General features: G+C 38.4%; 2 protein-coding genes across 2 annotated transcripts in view; both read left to right on the forward strand.

The window, feature by feature from the left end:
• Nucleotides 1-5,338, forward strand: part of IFRD1 (interferon-related developmental regulator 1) — a 20,105-nt gene extending 14,767 nt beyond the window's left edge. The window contains exons 9-12 of the mRNA XM_004676951.2: nucleotides 790-924; nucleotides 2,476-2,604; nucleotides 2,974-3,069; nucleotides 5,036-5,338. Coding sequence (XP_004677008.1) covers nucleotides 790-924; nucleotides 2,476-2,604; nucleotides 2,974-3,069; nucleotides 5,036-5,125 — 450 coding nt within the window. The 3' untranslated portion in view covers nucleotides 5,126-5,338. The remainder of the gene's footprint in view (nucleotides 1-789; nucleotides 925-2,475; nucleotides 2,605-2,973; nucleotides 3,070-5,035) is intronic.
• An 8,198-nt stretch (nucleotides 5,339-13,536) lies between these two features.
• Nucleotides 13,537-19,708, forward strand: LSMEM1 (leucine-rich single-pass membrane protein 1). The gene is made up of 3 exons (XM_004677164.1): nucleotides 13,537-13,666; nucleotides 15,744-15,866; nucleotides 19,578-19,708. The coding sequence occupies exons 1-3, from the start codon at nucleotides 13,537-13,539 to the stop codon at nucleotides 19,706-19,708; spliced, it is 384 nt and encodes a 127-aa protein (XP_004677221.1).
• The last annotated feature ends 4,247 nt before the right edge of the window (nucleotides 19,709-23,955 follow it).

Raw genomic sequence — 23,955 nt, forward strand, 5'->3', positions numbered from 1 at the left:
GCTGCTCCCCTCAGCAGTGTACTTCGTCGATCTGCCTGTTCTGCTTCCCACTCTGTCTCTGGTGAAGCCTATCACCGCCCCTTAGCCTCTGGCCTGTACCCCAACTCTGTATGCACAAATAAATAAATCTTGAAAAAAATAAAAAAAAAAAAAAGAAAAAGAAAAACATATCCAAAGTAGAGATTTCTTAAGAGTGTAATCACTTAAACTAACAAGAAGTCTATAGTCAACTCAAGGTGATAGTAAATAGTAATACTATTGCCATTACTTCTCACCTTATATAATTTAATCACTTGAGTTGTGCATCTGATTTATGTACTTGATTGCATATTAAAAATATTGCCAGTAAATTACGATTTAGGTGCTTTCAAAAAGCATTCCTGATAACTTTTACTTTCAGAATTGGAATATTTGGAATTCTGGGAATGGATCCTTTGGGACAGTGCTTACTGGGTGGTAGGGTGGCTAGAGGGTAGAGACCGTGGATAGAAGCTGTTTTGGTATAGGTGTGGCTCTTGATACTTGCTGAACTACTTTGAAATTCCAGTAATGTCTGGAGTGGGGTAACAACATAAGTGTTTGAATGCTTCTGGATATACTTGGAGGGAGAATGTTAATTGTTTGGTAGTGGTATTGTGAGCATTTCTGGATTTATGTTTTGCATGGTAACAAGCTATTTCTGGATATTTTCCAAGCTGAATTGTTCTCTTTTAGCTCTAGAAAAGATTGTGAGTGAGGTTGGGGAGCCAGCAAACTAAACCATCAAACCAAATTGTTTCTTCTGACCAGGACTTTTTTTATGAAGACATGGAGTCCTTGACCCAGATGCTTAGGGCTTTGGCTACAGATGGAAATAAGCACCGGGCCAAAGTGGACAAGAGAAAGCAGCGCTCTGTGTTCAGAGACATCCTGAGGGCAGTGGAGGTAAGGTTTTTAGTGATGTTATAGTTATACTACTTTGAAATTAGATTGCTAAACTTAACTGTTGGCTATTTTCCTCATTGTAAGTCTGATGGTTTTAAATAACACAGAAGACCTTTTCAAACAGTGGAAAATTTAACACTAATGTGTAAAGTTTCTTTTCTGTAGGTTTAAAAAAGAGTGATAGAAATGTATTTCACTTTGTACTTATCATTAATGCAGTAGTGCTTAGCATATACATAATACAGAATTTTTTGTGAATAAGTTATTACCTACCTCCTGATGCCTTCAAGTGGTGACTTTTGTTGATTTTTCTAGGAAAGCTAGGTGCTAAAAATTCAAATAATAAATCCTAGCATTTAATAAGGCCACCAAAACCAAAATCATCTGATTCTTGAATCCCCTTTTTAATCGTCAATAAAGGACAGTGATACCTTGCTTCAACCTACCTGACAATTAAGTTGGTTTAGAAACCTTCACATAATAGAATGCATGGTTGAAATGAACTGTAGGTTAAGAGCTGCCTTTTCTTGGAGAATACTGAAGGCATTAACACTTTACAGATATGCTTTGTCTTAAACCTCTTGTACCCTATGTGATACAGGGTATGGGTAGCCCCATTTTAAAGGAAGGTAAATACAATCAAGGAGATTAGATTTCTTGCAAGTCATGAGACAGTGGCACATCTAGGTAAGTCTAGCATTCACCGTCTTTTCTGCTATGATTATAATACTGTGTCTGCTGAGAAAGGTTAGATGTGGGGAAGATGGTTGGAGTGGTCTTGCACTGTCAAGTTTCGTCTTTTTTTCCCTGTCCCTGTAGCCATCAGCTACTGCCTGGTCATTCCGTATTCATGAGTTGATTATAGGATGGAACCACCCCAGTCTTATTTCAAATCACCATTCTAGTGACATCTTTGTGCATTTAGAAAACCCTGTCCCAGATGTGACCTTTATTTACGTTTTATTTGGACCAGCCCTCATGGTTACACCCTAGAAATTGTCTCCTAGCAAAACTGTTCTATCTCTGAAATGTTAAATCCATTATTTCTTATTTTCTTAGAACATCTGTAATTTGACCTTGTCCTCCTAGTTGCTGACTTGTTCTGTTGCAGTTGGTTGGTTAGCCCCAGTTACCTTAGATAACTGCTTCCCCTCATTTCCACTATTTGTTGGAGGCATCTTGTCTGTTAAACAGGTCTTGAAATCCTTCCCTTCCCACCCTGCCCCTAATCCTAGATCAATACAATGTGACTTTCCTTCAGCTATTAGAAGAATGCTATTGAAATTAAAAACATTTGCAGCAATGGTTTTGCCATTAATTATTTGAACTTAACTGTGCTTTCAGTCTACCACAGGCAAGTTCTTTATATATTGTACTTTTTTAGTATATTCATATCTCTAATGTGAAGGTAACAGTTTAAACTATATTGTTAATTTTTTTTAAACTATATTGTTAATTTAATCTCAACATGTGTGTCTATTTAAAAATTTGTTTATGTAGGCTTTCTTTAGGCTATTTTAGTTCTTCAAATCCTGGTTGTTCTTTGTCCAGGAACGGGATTTTCCAACAGAAACTGTTAAATTTGGTCCTGAACGAATGTATATTGATTGCTGGGTCAAAAAACATACATACGACACCTTTAAAGAGGTTCTTGGATCAGGAATGCAGTATCATTTGCAGGTAAGTGGGTGACATCCCTTTTACATGTTTGCTTTTAAATTAGAAAGCAACTTTTAGTGTATTTGAGTTTAGTTGAATATGCAGATACAAAACAGTATATTTATATATGAAAGTAAAATTGAATAAATGTGAAGTTATTACCCTTTGTGTAAGTATGGTTTATAGCTGTTTTTTTTTTGTATGAAAGCACATAGTTTGTAGCTTTCTAGATATTTCAAGGCATTAGAAAACGATTTGGTCTCATGAGAAACAAAATAAATGACTTAGTTCATATTTATAGGTTCCACATAGCTTCTGTTTATAAGGTTTCACCTTATGTAGTAAAAAAGAACTGATATTCCTGACCCTTATCACCTTATTTTATCCAAGACAAATGAATTCCTTCGCAATGTGTTTGAACTCGGACCCCCAGTGATGCTTGATGCAGCAACCCTTAAAACGATGAAGATATCCCGTTTTGAAAGGGTAGGTTTTGTTTTTGTTATCAACAAAACTGAATGACCAAAGAAAAGCTAGGGCTGGGCTCTCCCAAATGACTAGTATTTTGTTGTGTTTAGAGTTTGAGCAACGGGCTTAATGGAACATTTTTGCCATAGCTCTCTTACATAGAACTATTTTCTTAATATACAATTTTTTTTTCATTTTTTATCTCCTTTTATTCTACAAAATTTTTGTTAAGAGTATTTATACTCTATATAAGAGTAGTATACTGTTTGTAATAGATAAAGTACTAACTTAGTATCAAACTCATTTTACAGATGGAGAAACTGAAGTGCTCAGAGTTTATAACATTAAATAGTAATTCATATAATTTTTATTTAGTTTCAAAAAATGTATTTTCATCAGTGAGGTAAAATTCAAAAAATGTTTTAATATACATGATTTGGTGACATCTAGTATATTCTCAAAGTTACACAACTACCACCTCAACTTATTTGCAGAACATTTTCATCACCTCAAAAGGAAACTTAGACCCATTATGTTTTTATTACTCATTCTCTTCTTCCCCTTGCTGATGACAACCACTAGTGTTTTTATCTGTGTCTGTGTATAATAATCTATTTTGTATATTTCATAGAAATAGAACCATAATTTGTGAACTTTTGTGTCTGGCTTTTTTAACTTAGGGCAGTTATATTAAGGTTCATCCACATGAAGCAAGTATCAGCACTTCAGTCTATTGTGACATAGGAATATTGCATTGTATGATGTATTTATCCATTCATCAGTAATTGGACATTTGAGTTGTCTGGTCTTGTGATTAATGCTGTTAGGAAAATTTGTGTGCAAATTTTTGTACCTGTTCTCAGATACTTTAGGTTAATGCCTAGGAGTGGAATTCCTAGGTTGTATGGTAATTCCAATTAACTTTTTAAGGAACTGCTAGACTTTTCTACACAGACCATACCATTGTACATTTCTAATAGCAGCATATGAGGGTTCCAGTTTTTGTGTCTTTACCAACATGTTACTTGTTCTTTTTGTTTTTGCATGAAATGGTAGCTTTCATAATGGGTATGAAGTCCTTAACTATATTTTTATAGAATATATTTAATCATTTTTATGACCACATAAATGTGTTGGGTATTTTAAAGCTTTTAAATAACTAGTGTTTTCTGATACCTTTATTTCTTAGAAGAAATCCCTACATGGGAATATTTTTTTTTTAAGATTTATTTATTTATTTATTCATACAGAACTGGGTTACAGGCCAAAGATGTGGAGGGTGAGAGGATCATCAGAGACAGAGTGGGGAGCAGAACAGGCAGATGGTGGAAGGACACTGCTGAGGGGAGCAGCGGGTGGGTCAGGAGAGGTCTGCCACGCCATGTGGTCACCTCTGGGGCAGGTGGGAATCAAACTCATGCAGACATGGCTTAAGCTTCTTAGTACTGTGCTTTAACCCGCTGCAACACCAGGGAGGGCCAGAAATCCCTACATGGGAATTTAAAACTAGATTTTTACATTTTTGATTTGTATTGCACATTATTTCCAAAGCTATTCTATCTTTTTTTACTTTCTAAAAGCAGTGAAGGAATGCAGGTTACTCTTGCACACATCCTTTACAGCACACAGTTTTATAACTTAATAAAACGTGATGTTTAGTGTTAAACTGGAGTCTCTCATCATTTTTTTCCTTTTTCAGTTAACAGCAGGGTCAAATATTTCATTCACATGGTTTGTCTTTTTTTCCCTTGAACAGATTAATATTAACCCTTAACTTACTTTTATTTTTGGGGCTTTTACTTTTTTTCATTATAGAATAACTACTGATTATGCTAATCTTCCCCTTATTTTTGTTTGTGTGTTTTAGAGACAAAATATTTAGTCAGATTAGCTCACCTATTTCTTTTGTAGTTTTTATTTTATTTTATAAGCATCTCTTAAGCCTTTGTACTTCTCACATGTATTTTTCTTTTCTTCCTTTCAGCATTTGTATAATTCTGCAGCCTTCAAAGCCCGAACAAAAGCTCGAAGTAAATGTCGAGATAAGAGAGCAGATGTAGGAGAATTCTTTTAGATTTCTGCACTTGAAGGCTACTTTCTATTTTATTCTATTTTACTTTTCTTGTAATTTCTAATGTATTTAAACTCTAGAGACAATTTTTTCATTTCAACATAGATAGCTTTTGTAGCTGAGGTTGATAATTGCTCATAATTTAATGTATAGTATTACAAATGGAGAGTTCTGATTATTAAATATTCCTTGTAAATATCAGCAAACATGAATAAAAAGTATGTTTGGTCATTTTCTATTTATGAGGAGAGCAGAGGTAAAGTAATTCACTTGATTTCATGATGCAGATTAACCAAGGTTAAATTTCTCATACTGTGGTTAACAGAAATATTGATTATAATGCTATATAGATATATAAGGTATTAAACTGAAAGTTTTAAAAGAATTCTGGATACAGTTTTGGAAGCTAAGTCTGGAAAAGCTGCTATATTTTAAATGGACTCTTATTAATTTTGTCACTGAGATCAATAAAGGGAATCATACCATGACACCTTACTGTTGGCCTTTCATTACAACTTTTGGGAGTTCATGATGAATTACCGTATGCCAAAAATACTGCTAACCTTTACTGCAGAGTGGGAGCACTGATTTTATCTGCTGTATAAGACCTTATCCACTTTACTTTGAAATAAAGATCTTTTCACACTAAAAATGCTTCTTTTCTAATAGAAGAAACATTCATGCATTTGGGGTACAGAGTGGTAAAATGCCCAATCTGGGTAACCAGGAAAGAGTGCAACAAAACAGTTATATGTGAAAATGTGGAAATGGATTAGTTTTCCAGTTCCTGTTAAGACTTGCTGCTTGGTTGCCCTGGTGAGGTGGTTCTTCACTTCATAAAAAGTTGTAAGCATTTTGGCACTGCATTAGGATTGTATTAAGGTTTATATTAAAATTATATTGCCGAAGTCACATCAGCTGTTTAGAATTCATAGACTGGTATTTTTAGGGCAGAGAACAGTGATAAAAGTGTGTGAGGGGTGGGGAACATGTGTGCTGTGTAAGTACCCAAATCACTAGAGGTATTTCCCCCAAACTACACATTCTTTCTTGCCCTGGAAGACTTGATCTGTCCAGAGGTGAAGTCATTTGCTAGCTTATTGCCTCACAGGCTGCTGGCAGCAGGTGGCATTCCTAGTGACTGGGAACTGGGAATTTAGGGATTGGTTTTGTGTGTTGTCAGCCCTGTATTCTTTTAAGATTTATTTATGCATGCCTACCTTGGGTACAGGCCAGAGGTGCAGGGGCAGTGAGAGGCTTCACCAGAGACAGAGTGGGGAGCAGAACAGGCAGATCGAGGAAGTACACTGCTGAGGGGAGCGGAGGCCAGGTTTGAGGAGGTCTGCCACCCCATATGGATCACTTCCCGGGGCAGGGATTGAACTCTCACTGAAGTGGCTGTGGCTAACTTGCAGAGCTTTGTCCTAATTCTTGCTCCACCAGGGAGGGCTCTATTAAGTGTTTTAATGTAAAACATGAGCTTGCTCTTCCATCCTTACTCCAGGCCTCAGTTCCATTGCAGGAGGGATTTCTGCCTTTAGTTTTTCCTGGCATCTTGATTATAGTTGTATATAGATCATGCTTAGTTTCCTATTTTTGGCACTTTGTGACTTACGTTGGCTAGGTGAAATTTTATTTTGTCTTTTCCAAACCTCATTTTTCCATTCAATGTGTCTATGTTAAAGTGACATCGCTTTTACAGTGACATTATTTCCATGTTCATTCCTGAGCTAGCTTAGCTTCTTGATTATATTCATGCAGTATTTTGTACTAGGTTAATAACTTATAGTTTGATTGTTTAATATATACATCCCTAGTTCTCAAAACAGTCCCAAATTTGTAAGACTGAATTTATTTCCCGCATGATCATCAAAGCCTAGCAGAGTTTTCTCCCACCCAACACAGATCGGTGTACTGACTCCTCATTCCAAGATTTGTTTTCCTTTCTCTTGATTTGGATCCCACCTGTGTTGGGATGGAGGGCCCATGTCTTAAAGATTAACTTCTTGTTAAAGTGAAACAGCTCTAGGAATGAGTTCATGTGAGGTCAATTATTTTACTTTATATATTTGAAATTTTAGCTTGACTTGGTATATAAAAGTCTAGTGAAGAATTAAACTTGGAATTTGGAAGTCATTGCTGGATTATTTCTTACTCATTTCTGAGAAGTTTTTGTAATAATGGTTTTCCACTCAGTTTTCATTGTTGGCTAATGTAAAATCACCTACCTGTATTTAGCTCCTTGTACTAGGACTGAGCTGAAGTCTTGAGCCTGTCTGAATTCTGCAGTGTCAGTTGCTTCAGTCATCGGTAATAATTGCATGGAGGTCTGCAAAAGCAGGATCCAACCATTCTCTCCTTGCCATACTGAACACATTTTTAAAATCTTACTTTTTCCTTCCTATTACCGTTTTTGTCACCTTGCCTTTTCCCTGGACTTTCCCTGCATATTAAATGTGTTGCCTTCATAAAATTGAGAGGTAAGTACTAGACAATGACTACAGAGAAAATTTATAAGGATCCTTGCATTTCTTTGAATGGAAAGTAGTGTGTAATTTACCAATTCACTTGCTTTATTCAGGTTAATCTGAATGGGAAGAATTTAAGTGATTCCTGTCTAATAAATTATTTTGAGGCTTAGTCAATCGTTTTGAAGCAGTCAGCATGAGTGACTCAAGTGTTTGAGGCATTTACTGAATTTCCTGCAAGTTGAATACGGTAGGTTAAATATTTGACAGTAAAAGCAAGAATACTTGAAGATGTCCCCTGATTAGACAATTCATTTGAGATTGCAGGTATCACCCACCTTATACTGTTTTTCTTTTACAGAAGACCAATATTACCTGTTTTTGCTAAGCAAAGAAATTTGAGGTGGACTTCTATGATTTAAAAAAATGAAAAGCAAGGGGCCTCCTTGGTGGCACAAGGGGTGTTAGTCAGCACTATGAAGCTACTGGCAGCCACTGCAGCATGAGTTGGACCCCGGCCAGGGTGGTGACCCACATGGTGCATTACACCTCTCTTCTGCCTGCCACTGCTCCTCTCCTCAGCAGTGTGTTTTCACTCAGTCCGCCTGTTCTGTTCCCCACTCAGGTTCTCTGAATCCTTAACACACATGCCCTCCCCCGCTTGCACTGTTGGCCTGTTCCCCAATTCTTGTATGCATACATAAATCCTTTTTAAAAACTGAAAGGGAAAATAGCATTTCACATTTATTTTGCAGCAGCCCGGCCAGAGGCAGTGTGCACCCTGAGTTCTGGGAGTGATCCCTTTGGTCTCCTTCCCCAGGAACTACTTGACAGGCAGAGTATTTTATCACTACTGCTTTTATTACTTTTTTTTTTTCAGTTTTATGGATTACTTAGTATGATTTGATGAGTCTAGGGATACTAAAAATGTTCATATACATTAGTAGCAGGCACTTTTTTCTTTGCTTTATGCAATTTCAGTGCATAAATGATTCATAGGAGTGCTCCACTTCTGGAAAGTGAGGGAAGCCTGTATTGTTTTCTTGTGACTCAGGGTTTTTTGGATATATAACAGAGAAAATGAGGTAGGTTATCTTGCTTTTGCTCTTAAGTGGTTTTCCAGAAATTTAGCTGATCCCATTCCATGGAGAAATTTCATCTCCCTCACAGTAAAATATGGTTGAATTCTGACATTGGTATGAGGTTTGGTTCAAATCTCTGCTATGTCACAACCCATATATGCCTGTAAGCAATTACATTTGCTCTCCATGTTTCTCATCCCTGATGGGAATAGATATTTCACAAGGTTATAAAGTCATAGAAGAAAAAAAACTGAAAATACTAAAAAAATAAGGCTAATCTATTTCATCAAATGATAGGTTAAGACATTAATTTTTTAAAGACTGCATGGCAATTAAAAGTAACATTTTCTTTTTGTCAGGGAAATTTGGTAACTTTAATATAGTATATTTTTCTCAGAAAACAGCAACTAGTTATATTTTCTTCCTTTACAGGAAGCTTAAGGAAATACCATTTCCTCAAAAGTAGAGGGACCTATACTAAATACAGATGTAAAGGAAATTTTGTGAAGCAAACATTTTTTAATTGATATGTATTATGTTTCAAGGATGAATAATGTCCACCTAGTCATAGCAGTGGAAAGGAGGATTGTGTATATAGGGTAACAGTTCAGTGTTTCACCTAACCCTTAGTATCCTGGCAGAGGTAGTGTCTTCTGTTGGAACCCTAGCTCTGTGATCCAGGACTTGTAGGATTTCAGGTTTTTTCTTCACTGTAACATATTTTATGTACACCAGAGGGCAGGAGTTCCTTGGTATGTATGGGAGGGAACCACATAAGAGAAAGGCTGATATTCTGAGGAAAGGGATATATAAAAACCCACAGAATTAAGCCTTTGGAAAGGAAAGGATGTTGATGAGATGAAATATGTCCATCTCCTGCAATGGGTTTACTCATGCAATCTTTTCCTGGTCTTTCTTCCACCCCCATTTTCTTTGTTGTTTTTTAGTAGCTACTAGTACTTTTTTGGTAGCTAGGAATCCTGGAATCACCATCACCCTAGTTAAATGACTTTGTCTGTCTGTGATACTGCATTCTCTGGCTGGAGCGGAAACCTGTGCAGCCAGTTGTCAGAGTGCAATTCCTGCCTGCGACAGGATAGTTACATATGGGAGCATTGCAGGCAGAGGGCTGGAAATACGCCAGCTTACGTAGGCATGTCAGCCGAATAAGAACGTGAAAGTCCATCCAGTGGGATCCTCATCAGTTACCACTTGAATGAAGGCATGGTTTTTTTCCTTTTTAAAGTATTGCTGCAATAATGTACTTACTAAATATCTGAGCCATTATGGAAAAAAGTCAGTATTTAGAATCTTACATGGCTTGGCCAAATTAACACTAAATATAGACCAACAGTTTTCATGCTGGGGTTTCTGAGCCTTGGAGGAGCAGCAGAGTGCTGAAAGACAAAGAAAGAACTGCAGAATTTGTAGAAGGTTTTATTGTAGTTGTTTCTGAATAATTAGTTTTGCTTTTTCCTGGTAACCTAGCAGTCAAAGCTCACGTGTAAGTAATTTGCATGCTATTACTCTGTTAAATTATGATTTTTGAGGTAGGGGCTTTTTTTTGTTGCATGTGCTCTATGCTTTTAAATTTTGATAGAAATGATTTAAAAATTGACTCCTGAATGTGAAAAGGCACTGACTCTGAAATGAAATTAAAGAACAAATTACTATAAATCACTCAATAAACTTCCTGTTAGCTTTAAATTAAGCCCTATCTATTATAATGATGCTGATTTTGTCATTAGCAGCATGGGTATGAAATATTTCTATAGTTTCATACCAAACATCTATGGGTAAAAATAAAGAGCAGCAAAGCATTTTTTTTTTTCATGGATAACCATTTGTCAGAATATTTATTTATAGATAGCCAAAGAATTCTTAAATGATAAATAGAATCAGCTGCTAGCATTAATCTAAACCAGTGGCAAATAGAATTACTTACATTTCAGTTCAAGGTATTAGAAAGGGTTGTCCTTAAAAGGATGATACTTTGGTCAATCTTATGAGCAAATTTGCACCAGAGTTGGGAAAGCCGCCTGAGTTAGTGTGGTACAGAATTTAGTAACACTCTGGGCTCTGGCTCTACCCAGATGCCCTCAAAAGGAAATGCCAAAGATAGCACCAACTGTTTGTCAAACAGCTGTGGGTCCTGGTTTTAGGGCCATGTGATCATGTATCCATTTTCCACAGCATCATTTGCAGGCTCTTGAACCACACCCAACTCACTTTTCTCTATTCTTTATTTTCCATTTGGGTATTTGACTTCTTTTAAAATACACTGAAATAGCATCATTGAGACATGACTTTATCCTAAAGAAGAAATTGTCTTTCAGAGCACTTCATGGCTCACTGTGAGCTATTTTCTTAGTTCTTTGGGATGCTGACTCACCTTTTGAATCAGTAACAAGGCCAGTAATTTGGAGATTTTATTAGCTGTGCTGCTCTTAAGTCAGTTTTTGTGGCTATGATTTTCTAGCTAGTCCTCTATTTTGTAAATGTTGATTAAGTCTTAGTATAAGATTTCAGCAACAGTAATTACATTCCTAAACAGGAAGCTAAGGCTCAAGTATATTAAGTCAGAGATCCAAAAATGAACCATGTATCAGTCATCACGCCCTGAATAGAAGCCATGTTTGGAAGGGTGTACACGACACAACCTTTAGTACTCTATAAAAGCATAGAGCACATGAGTACTATAAAGAGATGACAGAATATTTCTGGAGGAATAGTTTAGAAATGTATGACCATCAAACAACCAAAACACCTGGGCCTTGTTTTTATCTGTACAAAGGGAAGATTTGGTTAATGTCAGAGACCCCCCCCCCCTTCTCCCTATCAGCAGCTACTTTTTTTGTCACTTTAAGTCATCCCTTTAGGAATGCTCCATGAAGTAAAGTTGGAATTCAGTAAGATCAAGTGCTGTAAAGATCAAGTAAAGTGCTGTAATATTCTATCTAAAATTCCTTGGGACTATGTGTTCTTAAAATTCCAGGATAAATGAAAGGCCATCTTTGGTTTTTAACTTTGAAATACATTAACTGACTTTTGTACACATTGTTTTTCTTAGCAAGGATTCTGGTAGCACTTTATTTCTTAAATTAGGAATTTTTAGATATCACTAGGAAATTTGTGGATTTTAATAATTAAGCTGCTTAGTAAAGGGCTGGTACATTTTTTTCAGATCTTCTACAGTGTGCACATCATTCCCCCTCCCCCCCGCCCCCCTGGATTTGATTCCTCCCAACTCTTATATTCTTTTTATTCTGTATCTCAGTGTTAGAAAAGGAAAGGGAAGTAGGAAGTAAATAGTGTTGCCTTATTTAGATGGGCACAATGTTTTGACTCTAGACAGATAACGCAAGATTTACCCTCGTTTTTATTTTGGTCAGTGCACTTATTAACAACCTCAAAATTTTTTGAAAACAGTAAGATTTAACTCCTAAATAGGATCTCTTAAGTCTTCCAACTTAACCTAAATCACTGACTTCTAAACCTGGCACTGAGCATTTGAAGCCGAGGATTTGTGCTGGCCCTAAGGAGTTTTCAGTCTGGGGAAATAAAAGTTGTCAGCAAATAAATGCAACACATTATAGATGTTTGGACAGAAGTACATACAGAATCCAGAAAGTTATCAAAGGAGAGATTGGCCGATTTATAGCGCAGGTAAAGCTTGAGCTGGGTCTTAAAGGAGGATTAGTAAGTAGTTTGGAAAAGGAAAGAAGCATGAGGGAACTCTGAAGACAGGCTCCTGTTCACTTCTGTTAGCCAAATATATGATTGTAGACATTTACCTTCTGAGATTTAGTGCCCCTATTGCTGGACAGAATGAAGACTAGACTAGAACATATCTAATATCCGTTCTAGATCAGAAAATCGGTATCACTATTAGACTCATTTTATGAAAGTAACATTTAAAGAGAGGACTTTTATAGTAATCAGAATTTCTTTTGAGAGTCTTCTTTCATGTAATTAAAAGGTCACAAGTTTTCTATTGCACTAGAGCAGTTTCTTAAAATAGTCCTTTAAAAAAAAATAGACCTTTAGCCCATTCAGAACTTTCAGTGTTGTTCAAAACAGTGTCGTCATTAGAGAATATAACCTTAAATATAAGTCTCATTAAAAAATTTTTTTTTTGTAAGTGACCCTGATCTAAGGAAAATTTGGCCTGGAGACTGCAAAAGATCGTGGAATCCAGTTTTAAATTGGCTGTAGGTTTTAAATTGGCCTCTTTGTGGCATCTAAATTTACTATAATTTTTGTCTTGGGGATTCATAGTCAGCATCTTAATTCATATACCACATTGAAGGAGAATATAAAAATTAGTTTTGTATTATAGCTTTATGTAACTAGAATAGTTCATAGTAATATTCTCTTCTCTCCGAATTGTTATGACCACAGTCTGACTAACTTAATTTTATCTTTTCATTGTATATAGATAAACTTGCCTAAAGAATGTGAGGCTTCTTGCCAGAATAGAAACAATGTAATGAAAGAGAAAAAATTCAAAATCAATTACAAAGTAAGAATCAGGACCAGGGAAAATAAAGGCAGAATTGAAGAATCTGAGGCTGAGGGAAAGTATATTCAGATAGGTAGGGTATAAAGCTCTGTGCAGTTCTTATACATGGGCTACACAATTTACTCAGCTTCCTGGCGAGCAAAGCGAAAAGGATAGGTATAAAGTAGCTCCTAGAAAGAATATTTTCTTTCTGACAAAATTTTTCTAGATTTTCAATTGCGAATGTATTTATGTGTGGGTCTTTGTATGTCTGTCCGGCTACGTGCAGGTTGTGCTATTTATGAAGTTCAACTTCCCAGTCTAGTCTCCTGTGTCTAATGTCAGTGCTTTCTTCCAGGCACAATGAATCCTTCCCAGGACACTGGCTCTGGTGGCATTTATGAAGAGAGGAAACTTTATGTTGTGGATTCCATAAATGATTTGCACAAACTAAACCTCTGTCCTGCTAGACCACAGCATCATTTTCGTATGTGTCCTCTGAGGCTTGGGGTCCTCCCCAGCTTCCAGGCCACCTGAAAATATAAAATGTTGATCTGGGGGTGGATGGGTGTGGTGGGAGATGCAGTAGGCACTAGGAACAACAACTCAGTCCTGAAAATACTATTCGTTATCAGGCAAGTTCTGCTTTTGTTCTCTGAATACTTGACAGACTTATGAACTTACTGGGTTCATAGGCAAGATTTGAACTCTTTTTTTTTTTCCTCAAGAGTTCTAACAAGGCCTAGTAAAAGGCCCCTCTCCTTAGACAGGAGCGGGAGCTGCAGAGCTCATCTCCCAGAGACATGCTTATCCCTTTTGACAGCTCTTGTGTAGCAGCCAGGTTAGCAAAGGAGTCTGCTCTCTTACACGAGTCTTACTTCTTAGTGGGCAAGTAAGACTTCCTACACATTCCAGTTTTAAAAAATTATCAAACTTTTGGGTAGCAAAAGTTTTTTTTCTATTTAAAAATGACAAATTGCCCCATTTAAAGGACTAGGAAACAAAGGGGGGAAAGAAAAGAAAATCTGCTAGATACTATATTTGTATCTTGTCCCCTAATTATGAGTTCTGTAGATCATCCTGAACACTGACAGTCTTATGCAAAAATTCATCGCTCACAGCCATTGTTCATATACACTCTTAGGTTTGTCTTAGTCTTTTTTTAAAGATTTATTTATTTTTACATGCGGAACTGGGGTACAGGCCAGAGGTGTGAGGGGTGAGAGGATTTACCAGAGACAGAGCGGGGAGCAGAACAGGCAGATCTACTGAAACACACTGCTGAGGGGAGCAGCAGGTGGGTCAGGAGAAGTCTGCTGTGCCATGTGGGTCAGCTCCCTGGCCAGGGATCAAATTCATACTACAGTGGCTGCAACAGCTACACAGTGCTGTGCTTTAACCCGTTGCATCAACAGGGAGGGCCCAAGTTTGTCTTACTCTTATTCCTATTTTTTCATATTTCAACAATTACATATGTTTTAAATTGAGGTAATATTGGTTTACAGCACTGTGTATGAGTAGGCTATAAGGGACCACATCCCATTGTTTTACTAATATCCTTCTAAACTATTTCTGAATTTTTGTATTTTTTCTTTATTGTTTTCAGATTTTCACCCATTGTTTTTACATTTCAGTGTCAAGAAAAGTAGGTATTTTGGTCTGGATCAAATCATTGCTTTACTCAGGAAGTTAAGCACAGAACATAAGCCTGTCACCTGTCTATAATCAAGTGTCATGGTGTGTGGGACTGGGGCAAACTGGAGGGAATGTGAAAAGCAATGATTTCTTACCCCAAAGTCCTGCATTTCTTATTCAACTAGGATGTCACTAGACCTATAGGACTAATAAAATAATGACCGATGCAGACAATTCATAGTTTGGTTGAAACAAGTTATTTTATAGACCTATCTGCATTCTCAGTTCAGTAGCAAATCATTTCAAAGAACGAGACTGGAAAACGCTACTTCATTGGTGTTGACCAGAAAGTCCATATTAACTAGTTAAGACTATATTCCTGGGATGTGTTGAAACTGAAGTTAGGTTAGATATCAAGTCTTGATGGGCTTAGCACAAACAGCTCCATTTTGGTCTGTCATTTTCTTTTTAACAAAACTAAGATACATCATGGCTGTTGTATTTGTCTGCACAGATGTAGGCATAACCGACTAACTCCTATATAAAAGGGGTTTCCTGGGAGATGCCTCAGGGCTTTCAGCCTGCATGCACAGGTGTGTCCCGTTATCAGTGGTGTTTACTCCTGCGTCACCCTGGGAAAGGGCTGTAAAGTTGCTATCATTGAACACTTAATTTCTTTATTCCCCATGTCCTGCTACTTAAGTATTAATACCATCCCAAAAAACTTTACAATCAGGAGTAAGGAGATAACCCTGCTTAACCCTGCTTGTTCATTGAACACCAGTCAGTGTAAAGAAGGTTAGAAATTCTTGGTCCAAAGACATTCCTAAAACGTCAGTCACTTTTGAGGATGGTGAGTGGGGCGACATGCATGGGGGGCTCTTCAGTTCCACTGACCAGTTGTGTCCTGAGGATTGGTGTCCACACACCTCTAGGGGAGAAGAACCCAGGCTTTGGCGTTAACTCAGGGGATGGACGTCGCAGTCTACTTCTTGTGGGGCTGATAATTGTGCTGATAGTCAGCCTGGCACTGGTTACCTTCGTGATATTTCTAGTAGGTGAGTACCACCTCCTTGTTTTTCATCCCTTATATGTACTTTCTTATTATTTTGTTCCTTTGTAACCAGGTAATGTTTTCTGGCGTAAAATACTTACGCTGAAGGAAAAGGAGAGGCAGCACCTAACTGAGCCCTGTTGCTCTGGAGCAGGGTCACTGGGCACAGTCCCATGGCATAAGGCCCAACTGCCAAAGTTCACAAACACTGACATTAACCGTTTCTCTAACACTTCTCATTTGGAGTCACAGACAGACAGTGGTTTCTTCTAACTCTAGGTTGCCTGAATCCAATACTCAAGTTTTCTCTGATTTACAACTGGTCTCTAACAAATAGTCATAATCAGGTTTTAGCTCCCTTCTAGGTTTTCTCACTTTCTGGGAATCACACTGTGTGGACTGTGCAAGGTGCTTGGTACTGTTGGGAGGTGACCAGTGTGGCTTCTTTCCTGCCTGGCACTGCCCAGGCTGACATCCCGCTTCTGATATAAGCTATCCTTCCAGTTCTCGGCCTGCATCAGCTATGCCCTGCCTTTGAGCAGTGGTTCAGGCTTTCTTCCCTTTTCATTCAAGAGACCCCTGGGATCTCAGTGCCTCTCCTTTCTGATTTCTCCCCTAGAGCCCTTCCAGCCAAGACTGCCGCCTCCTTGTGGAATACAACAATTTCCTAACCCCTGTGTATCATCATCTGAAATTACTTCAGTATTTTCATTCTCCCCCTACCCCCGCTCTGCCCCCCCTAAAAATTGGAAGGAACTCAAGAGTTTTGCTTAGATCTAATACTCAGACTTCGCAGCCCTTTCATGCACTGCAGCCATCAGATATCCTCAGTGAGAAGTGGAGCCCATGAAATGCTCTCATTTAAGTCAGAGGAGGTAGAGGTGTTGATGATGGGAGGAAAGCATGAGCAGAGACTTGACTTTCCACCTCTGACCTGTTTATTCTTGCAAATTCCTTCCTCTTTCCATCTTGAAGGTGTTTAGCTTGAGTGTCAGGGCTTGTGGGGAATGATGATGTTGAATTCATTCTTGTCACCCAGCTGACACCTTTGCATTAAGAAGTCACAGTGGGAACTAGGCTTATAATAATGTCTCTTATATCTGTCAACAGAAGGAGTGTCTACCCTGAACCTGCAGGGCCAGAAAGATCCATGGATTTCTATTCTGAAATACCAACATAAATTGACATTCCAAATATCACTCTGCTACACCTGTCTGGGGCAATGACTGAGTTAATCTAATAGGAAATATTAGGTATGATTATAGACTTAGCAACCCAAAAGAACTCTTTTCTGAGGGATGATAATAAAATTAAGGGTAGTGAAATATTTTTAAATGCCATACATTGAGTCCTTGCTCTGTTCTAGACACTGTGCTAAGCACTTGATGTCTGTTAGTGCACAACCTCATAATCACTCTATTATTATGGTTTTACCGATGGTGAAACAGAGGTTAGAGATGAATTAATGTGCCCAAAGTCACACAGAATCAAAAATCAAAGACACTCTTGGCTGACTTTGTCATTATTGTATTCTTCTTGTATAAATAGGATTTATTTTTATATTGCTTGTAGTGGTTTATATAAAAAGGCAAAGTCATATAAGTAAAACATGAGAATGTGAATTGAGAAGAATATCTTTTTTTATTTTTTATTTTTATTTTTTTTTTTTAAGATTTATTTATTTATTAGTACAGAACTGGGGTACAGGTCAGAGATGCAGAGGGTGAGAGGATTCACCAGAGACAGAGTGGGGTGCAGAACAGGCAGATCCACGAAGTACACTGCTGAGGGGAGCAGCAGGCGGGTCAGGAGAGGTCTGCCTCGCCATGTGGTCACCTCCGGGGCAGGCGGGAATCGAACTCATGCGGAAGTGGCTTTAGCTTCTTAGTGCTGTGCTTTAACCCGCCGCGCCACCAGGGAGGGCCCGAGAAGAATATCTTTTTACTGAACAATTACTCCATGTCAGACACACTAAATTAATTCTCTAAAATTGGTATTTGACCCAAAGGTAATATTTCTATTTCACTGATGGAAGACGAAGGTGTAGAGAGTTTACTCTATGTTTACCCAGCCAATAGAAGTAAACTGTACTCAAACCCTGGGCTATCTGCCTCCTTAACTCCCTGTACCCCACTTTCCCGTGTTGAAGTAGTAATAAAGGCTGCCTGTGGTTTTCAAACAAAGTCTATCCAACTAAGACCAGAGTTGGCATAGACCTCTGTAAATGAACATGGCTTGCGTGCTTTGTTAACAAGGAAGTCTTTTTGTTCTCAGTGGGATTTAGTACAAATTTGTACCTTTCTAACTGAGGTGATTGTATTCATTATAACTCTGGCATCTTTACACAAGAGGAAAAAGACTGTTTCATACTGATTATATTCTTATTAACTGTCAGGCCTTTTGTTTTTGTCACAATCTCTATCCTAAATAGGAGTAATGGGCAGCCAAGTAGATTACTAAGGAGGACTGTCTGCACTGGTAGCTGTTTTGAGTGGATAAGCACTATATTCCTGAGAATACTAGATATTAGGGATGTTATTAAGTTGCCTTAAGGAAAAAAGAAACCTCCGTGATTCTGGTTCTATGGTCAGAAGAGAGTGAGAATTGCTGGGTCAGGTAATGCTCAAGGTTTTTATTTCTAATGAATTTCCAAAAGGCAGATTAACTTTTCCCTAGCATTTTTGCACATGGAACCCTTTTTCTTTTTTGGAATTTAATTTGGAACCAGTGTGTTGTGGTATACACTTAGGCCATGGTCTTTTGTGCTTCATTAACAGGAGTTTCCTGATAGGGGGAAGGACGTCCTTACAGATTACTTCAGTTTCAAGCTTTTCCCTGGAAGCAAGTGGTATCTGTTTTACTTTGTCACAGAGCTAAGACCCTTGTCTCAGGTCTTTCTTGGACCATAATTCCCTAACACAATTTTTCATACATAGGGGAAGAGCTTCCAAGAACAGTTTGTCCCTAGGCTGGAAGGTGACGCTCTAAACTCTGGTTTACCTCCTATGTTAGCGTCCTGGCCAAGCACAGTGGCATGCTTCCAATAGCATTTTTTTCCTGAAAGAGTCCATGGAAAAAACTTACCTGAAATGGAAATGATAAGAAGTACAAATATAGAGTACTGATTTGTGCTGTATTTCTGGGAAATTTTAGCTCTGATAAACAGATCGACAATGTCCCATTCTCAAGGTTACTTTTTTGCCAGGGGTTCTGTTTACTTTGAAAATATTGCCCTTCCGTTCTCAGAGTGATCTGGTGGAGTTGTTATACCTTCATTATGGGCTGATAATTCAGAACCAGCAAGAGCTATGTCAGGACAGGCTAGAATTAAAAAAAAAAATCTCATTTCACAAATAAGCAGCAAAAACTCTTTTCTGAAAATGAGGCAACCCAACATTTCACTCTCTGGGAATAATCAGACACACTGGTGATTTTCTTTGTTTCTCACAGCCATGGCTTTTACAGCCAGAATTAATGTGGAACAGTTAAAGGTTGTCTAGGCTGGCACCAAGAAATTATAAGAATATTTCACTTAATAGGTGACTTCAGTCTTAGGCAGTGTCTCTCCTGAGCTTTTGGACCGTGCTCACATGCCACATTTGGAGTAGGGAATTGGCCAAGATCCAGGACTCAGCTAAGCACCAACACAGGGCTGATATGTTCTGAAGAAACACACAGAAAACTAACCTAATATAGTCTGTTTTCTATTTTGAAGTTCAAACTGGAAGCCAGATGGAAGATGTGTCAAGAAGATTAACAGTTGAGAGAAAGGACATAGATGATCTTAAGAAACTTAACAACCTGATTGTAAAGCGACTCAACCAGCTGGAATCTGAACAGAACTGAAGAAATGATCTTTTAAGAGCAATATGAACACCTGAACTTCCTGCTCTCCTGGGCATCTACAGACTAAAGAACTGAACCGGTGTGTTTCTACAGGCATCAGGGAGCCAGAGAACAGAGCCAGTTCTGGGGACAACTTTCCTCTACCAGGTTGGGAGCAACTCAAAGCTAAGAGTTCAGGGGACAGCAGCCAGAAAGAGGCCCACGTCCTGGTCAGGGCCTTCAGCATAATGGGGTTCAAGAGAACTGGCATGGAGGAGAAACCACAGTCAACAAGAGAATGCAGTGCTGTACCTGCAATTCCACTTTTAGGGGGAAATGTGTTACCACTATAAAATCACTTTGGCAATGGGGTTGATGGGACTAATGCATCTTTGCAAGCTCCTGGAAGGCCTAAGGATTGTGTTCAATTATTTATGTTCAGGAGATCTGGGTGATAATAATCCTTTTCAATAAAAGAGGATCAGCTTAGGTGATTGAACTTGGATTCTTATTTCTTCCAGGGACAGGATATGGGCAGACCTCAGAGGTAGTTACCTGCTTGGCTTTGCTAATTATGTGTGTGGAGTGGGGTGGGTGGGGGCTCAAAATTTATGCAACTAATATTTATTAAGCTCCCACTGTGTAACTACTGTATTCAAGAGGAGCTTACATTCAAGTGGGGAATAAAAGAGATGTATAGTTGTACTTACGGAAGCCTTACTTACTTTATTTCTTTTTTAAAATTTATTTATGCATACAGAACTGGGGTATTGGCCAGAGGTGCAGGGGTGGTGAGAGGATTCACCAGAGTCAAAGTGGGGAGCAGAACAGGCAGATTGATAAAGTACACTGCTGAGGGGAGCCGCAAGTGACACAGCAGAGGTCTGCAGTGCCATGTGGGCCACCCCTCGGTTAGGGGAGTGAACTTGTGTTGCAGCAGCTGGGGCCAGCTTTGTGGTGTTGAGTTTCAACTCATTGTGCCATCTGTTTATTTCTCATGAAAAGAAAAAATCCTCAGTACCCTATTGATTAATTTTGAAGAACTCTGGTAGTTTGTATATCTACCAAAACACTGTAGAATTTTATATATTTGGAATATTTGGAACCTACTCTCTTTTAGAAGATGCGGTATGATATAAATGAGTTTTAAAAAAGCATGATGCAAAAAAAAGCGTAATTCTTACAAAATCTTTTATTTAATATATATACAAGTCTATTGAAGACTATATTGGAACTCTCATTTTGTGTCAAAATGTAAGAAACATGTGGGATTCCCTGATAATTAAACATACACATATTTTATGATTCAATAATTAGTGAAATAAATATTTTATTTTACTGGAAAAATACTTATTGACTTATTTATGGGATGTGACAGAATAGTTATCAGAATTTGTTATATCATTGTTTCAGAAACTACAGAGTAGCTGATATAACTCTTTTTTTTTAAATGCCCATTTCTTTCCTTGAATCTGTTTGTTCTTGTTAGGCTTCTCCTCTTTCCCCCCTTTTCTATTTACAGAGTGCATGTGTATCAGTAATCTTGCTATTCCAAGACACATGTGATTTTTACATGAAGTCATGACATCTCAGCCATCTTCTTGGATCTCCACTGTCCTGTGTGCTCAGCAGAGGCTCATTGCTGCTGGTATTTGAATTCATAGATTGACAACTTCCATTGACCTTATTTTAAAATATCGACTAGCTTTATGTCATCTTTATTTTTTTCAGCAGGATATTTAAATTTTCTGTAAAGGCTACTGTTCGAGCAACTGAAATGATCTGAATTAGGTCTGTAGACTAGATAATAGTGTTATGAGTCTAAACTTTCAGATTTTAATTGTATCATATAAGAAAATATACATGGAAGCACTAACGAATAAAGAAATATTGTATTTTCATTTTCAAAACAGTTTCTTTTCAGGAAAAGAAAATCTGTGTGTATAAAGCTACTATGGTAAATGTTAACATTTGGGGAGACTTTTATAACTTACTTTTTTTTCTTTTTAAAACAGCTTTATTAAGGTGTCATTGATATAAATTTGTATAAGTAAGCTCTAGAGCTATGTAAACTAATGCTAAATTGAAAAATTTCTGAATAAGGATATATTTACATATTTCCTATAGATTTAAATTAAATGAGCTCCATAATTAAGCTAATTAACATATGCATCAATTCTATATATCAATAGTTGCCATTTGTGTATGTGTCATAGAGTTGGGGGTGAGAAGATTGAAAATCTATCCCCATAGCAAGTTTCATTAACCACCGTTAACTGTTGTCACCTTGTTAGATGTTAGGTCTCCAGAACTGCATTTTGTTTAAGTGAAACTTTGTATCTTCCTCTGCATATATTCTTAGGGCAAATACATGGACTTGGGAACACAACTTCCTGGTTGGAATCCTGTTGTCATCTACTGTAATTTTGGGGAGATTGACCTCTTTTCATTCTTCATCAGGAAAATAGGATAGTATTTTATAATAAATTTTTTATAGTATTGGTAGGAAGCTCAAAAGAGGTGAAAAGGAATTAAAAACAGTCTGAAACAAAGTATTCAATAAATACTAGTTAAAGTACTTACAAGTGTTGGATAATAAAAATAACCCAGTACATTTAAACTTGTCCTGGTGGGAATTTAGAGCCATTGCTGTGTTTCTAGGACCATATAGCATCCTGATTTCATCTGACCAGGCACAATGGGGTGGAAGCCTCAAAAGAACTTCTGCTATGTAACAAGAGATGATCAACTTATGTGCGAAGATTTGTTGTTTCCCTAAATTCTAATCTACCTGGGATGGAGCTAGAAATCTGTATTGGACTAATGTGAGGCAAAGGAGAACAAAAGAGAAGACCTGCTAAACTGAGACATTTCCTGATAAGGAAAAGAAAATGGTCTTTGTGTATGCTGATGCGAGAGAAGGAGATGCTATTTTCCAGCTGTGGGCTTGTTTGCCTGCCCTTTGACATTACCAGCCACTAGTGGAAGGATTGTATGTGCCTTCTGACCTCAAGTCTGATGCCATGCATTTTCCATTCCACCATTGAAGGGGCTTCCTATGGTTCCTCAAATAGTTCTGCCTTGTCAACTCCCCATCCCCACCCCTCACTCCCCACCTCTCGCCCCACACCCCGACCCCCCAGATGAGTGGCTTCGTGCTGCCCATTGCCGTCAGGGTCCCATGGAGGCTGTTGGGGCTGCATGAAGCAACCAGAAACTCAGAGTCTCCACTTCTCAGTGTGACTGAGCTTCAGTTTAGGGGTGCAATGGAGTACCGAGCCTCTGGAAAAGATGAGGGCCCATTTGGCCAAAGGTAGGGCGAGTGCAAAAACATTTTTCTTAGGCTGGGTTCCGCCGTGACCCGCCAGCACAGGCAGCCTCTCAGGCCACGTGCAATTCGGAGGCGTGTCCGCGCTTGCGTAGAGCGGTAACTATGGACGCTTGATGTGGAGTTCGCATGCGCACAACACTCTGGTGTAAACGGCCTTAATTTCTAAGTCACATATTCGCTACTAGAGCTCCTCCGAGGGGTTCAGTGCCACAGCCGGAGTCCAGGGGCCGTGTCACGAGCCCAGGGGAACATTATTGCTGGTGGATGCCGTTGCCGTTGCTGCTGCTGTGGGATGAGGGGTGTCGGGGGTGAGCCCGAGGGGGGCTGAGGACCCTGCCGGCTGCTGCCCCCTGAACCACTGGTGTGAGTGGGATCTGCTGCCTCCGAGCCAGCCGGACACTTAATGCTGTTGCTGCGTATCTTGTGTTGCTGTGACACAGGCTTGCTCCTGGCCCCACACAGGGGCTTCCTGAACTGTTGTCTCGTATGGTGCCATCAAGAAACCCGCAAGGCCCCACACCAAGACTGGGGGTGCTCACCAGTCCCCAGGGCAAGGCTCTTGGGTAAGAACCCAACAAATCAGGAGTTAAAATAATGTAAGCAATGGCTATTTTACTTTATTTTGTTATTTTGTTTGCTAACAGTAGTCTGTGGAGAAGGGAAGGGTTTTGTGAATGCATGTCAGACGGATGAAAAAGTGCCTTGGAAAAGATATCACAAACCATTGTGCAAAACAACAACAACAAAACAAACCCATTTTTATTGCTTATAAAGATTAGTTTAATGGAAAAAAAATCATAGTGTATGGAATAATTTTATTTCAGCTTAAATAATGACCCCGTTGATATTCAGTCGAGGGTGAGAAAAAGAAATAGATCACCCAAAAAAAAAAAAAAAAAAAAAGCTGGTAATCTAGCCCCACTGTGAGTGATTTTAA

Source organism: Condylura cristata, unplaced genomic scaffold (assembly GCF_000260355.1).
Source record: "Condylura cristata isolate star-nosed mole 26May11 unplaced genomic scaffold, ConCri1.0 scaffold00005, whole genome shotgun sequence".
Lineage (NCBI taxonomy): Eukaryota > Metazoa > Chordata > Mammalia > Eulipotyphla > Talpidae > Condylura > Condylura cristata.

Coding starts and splice junctions, on each gene's coding strand:
- LSMEM1 (XM_004677164.1), top strand. CDS start 13,537: ATGAATCCTTCCCAGGACACTGGCTCTGGTGGCATTTATGAAGAGAGG. Junction 13,667..15,743: donor ACAGCATCATTTTCGTATGT/GTCCTCTGAGGC, acceptor ACACACCTCTAG/GGGAGAAGAACCCAGGCTTT. Junction 15,867..19,577: donor CTTCGTGATATTTCTAGTAG/GTGAGTACCACC, acceptor TCTATTTTGAAG/TTCAAACTGGAAGCCAGATG.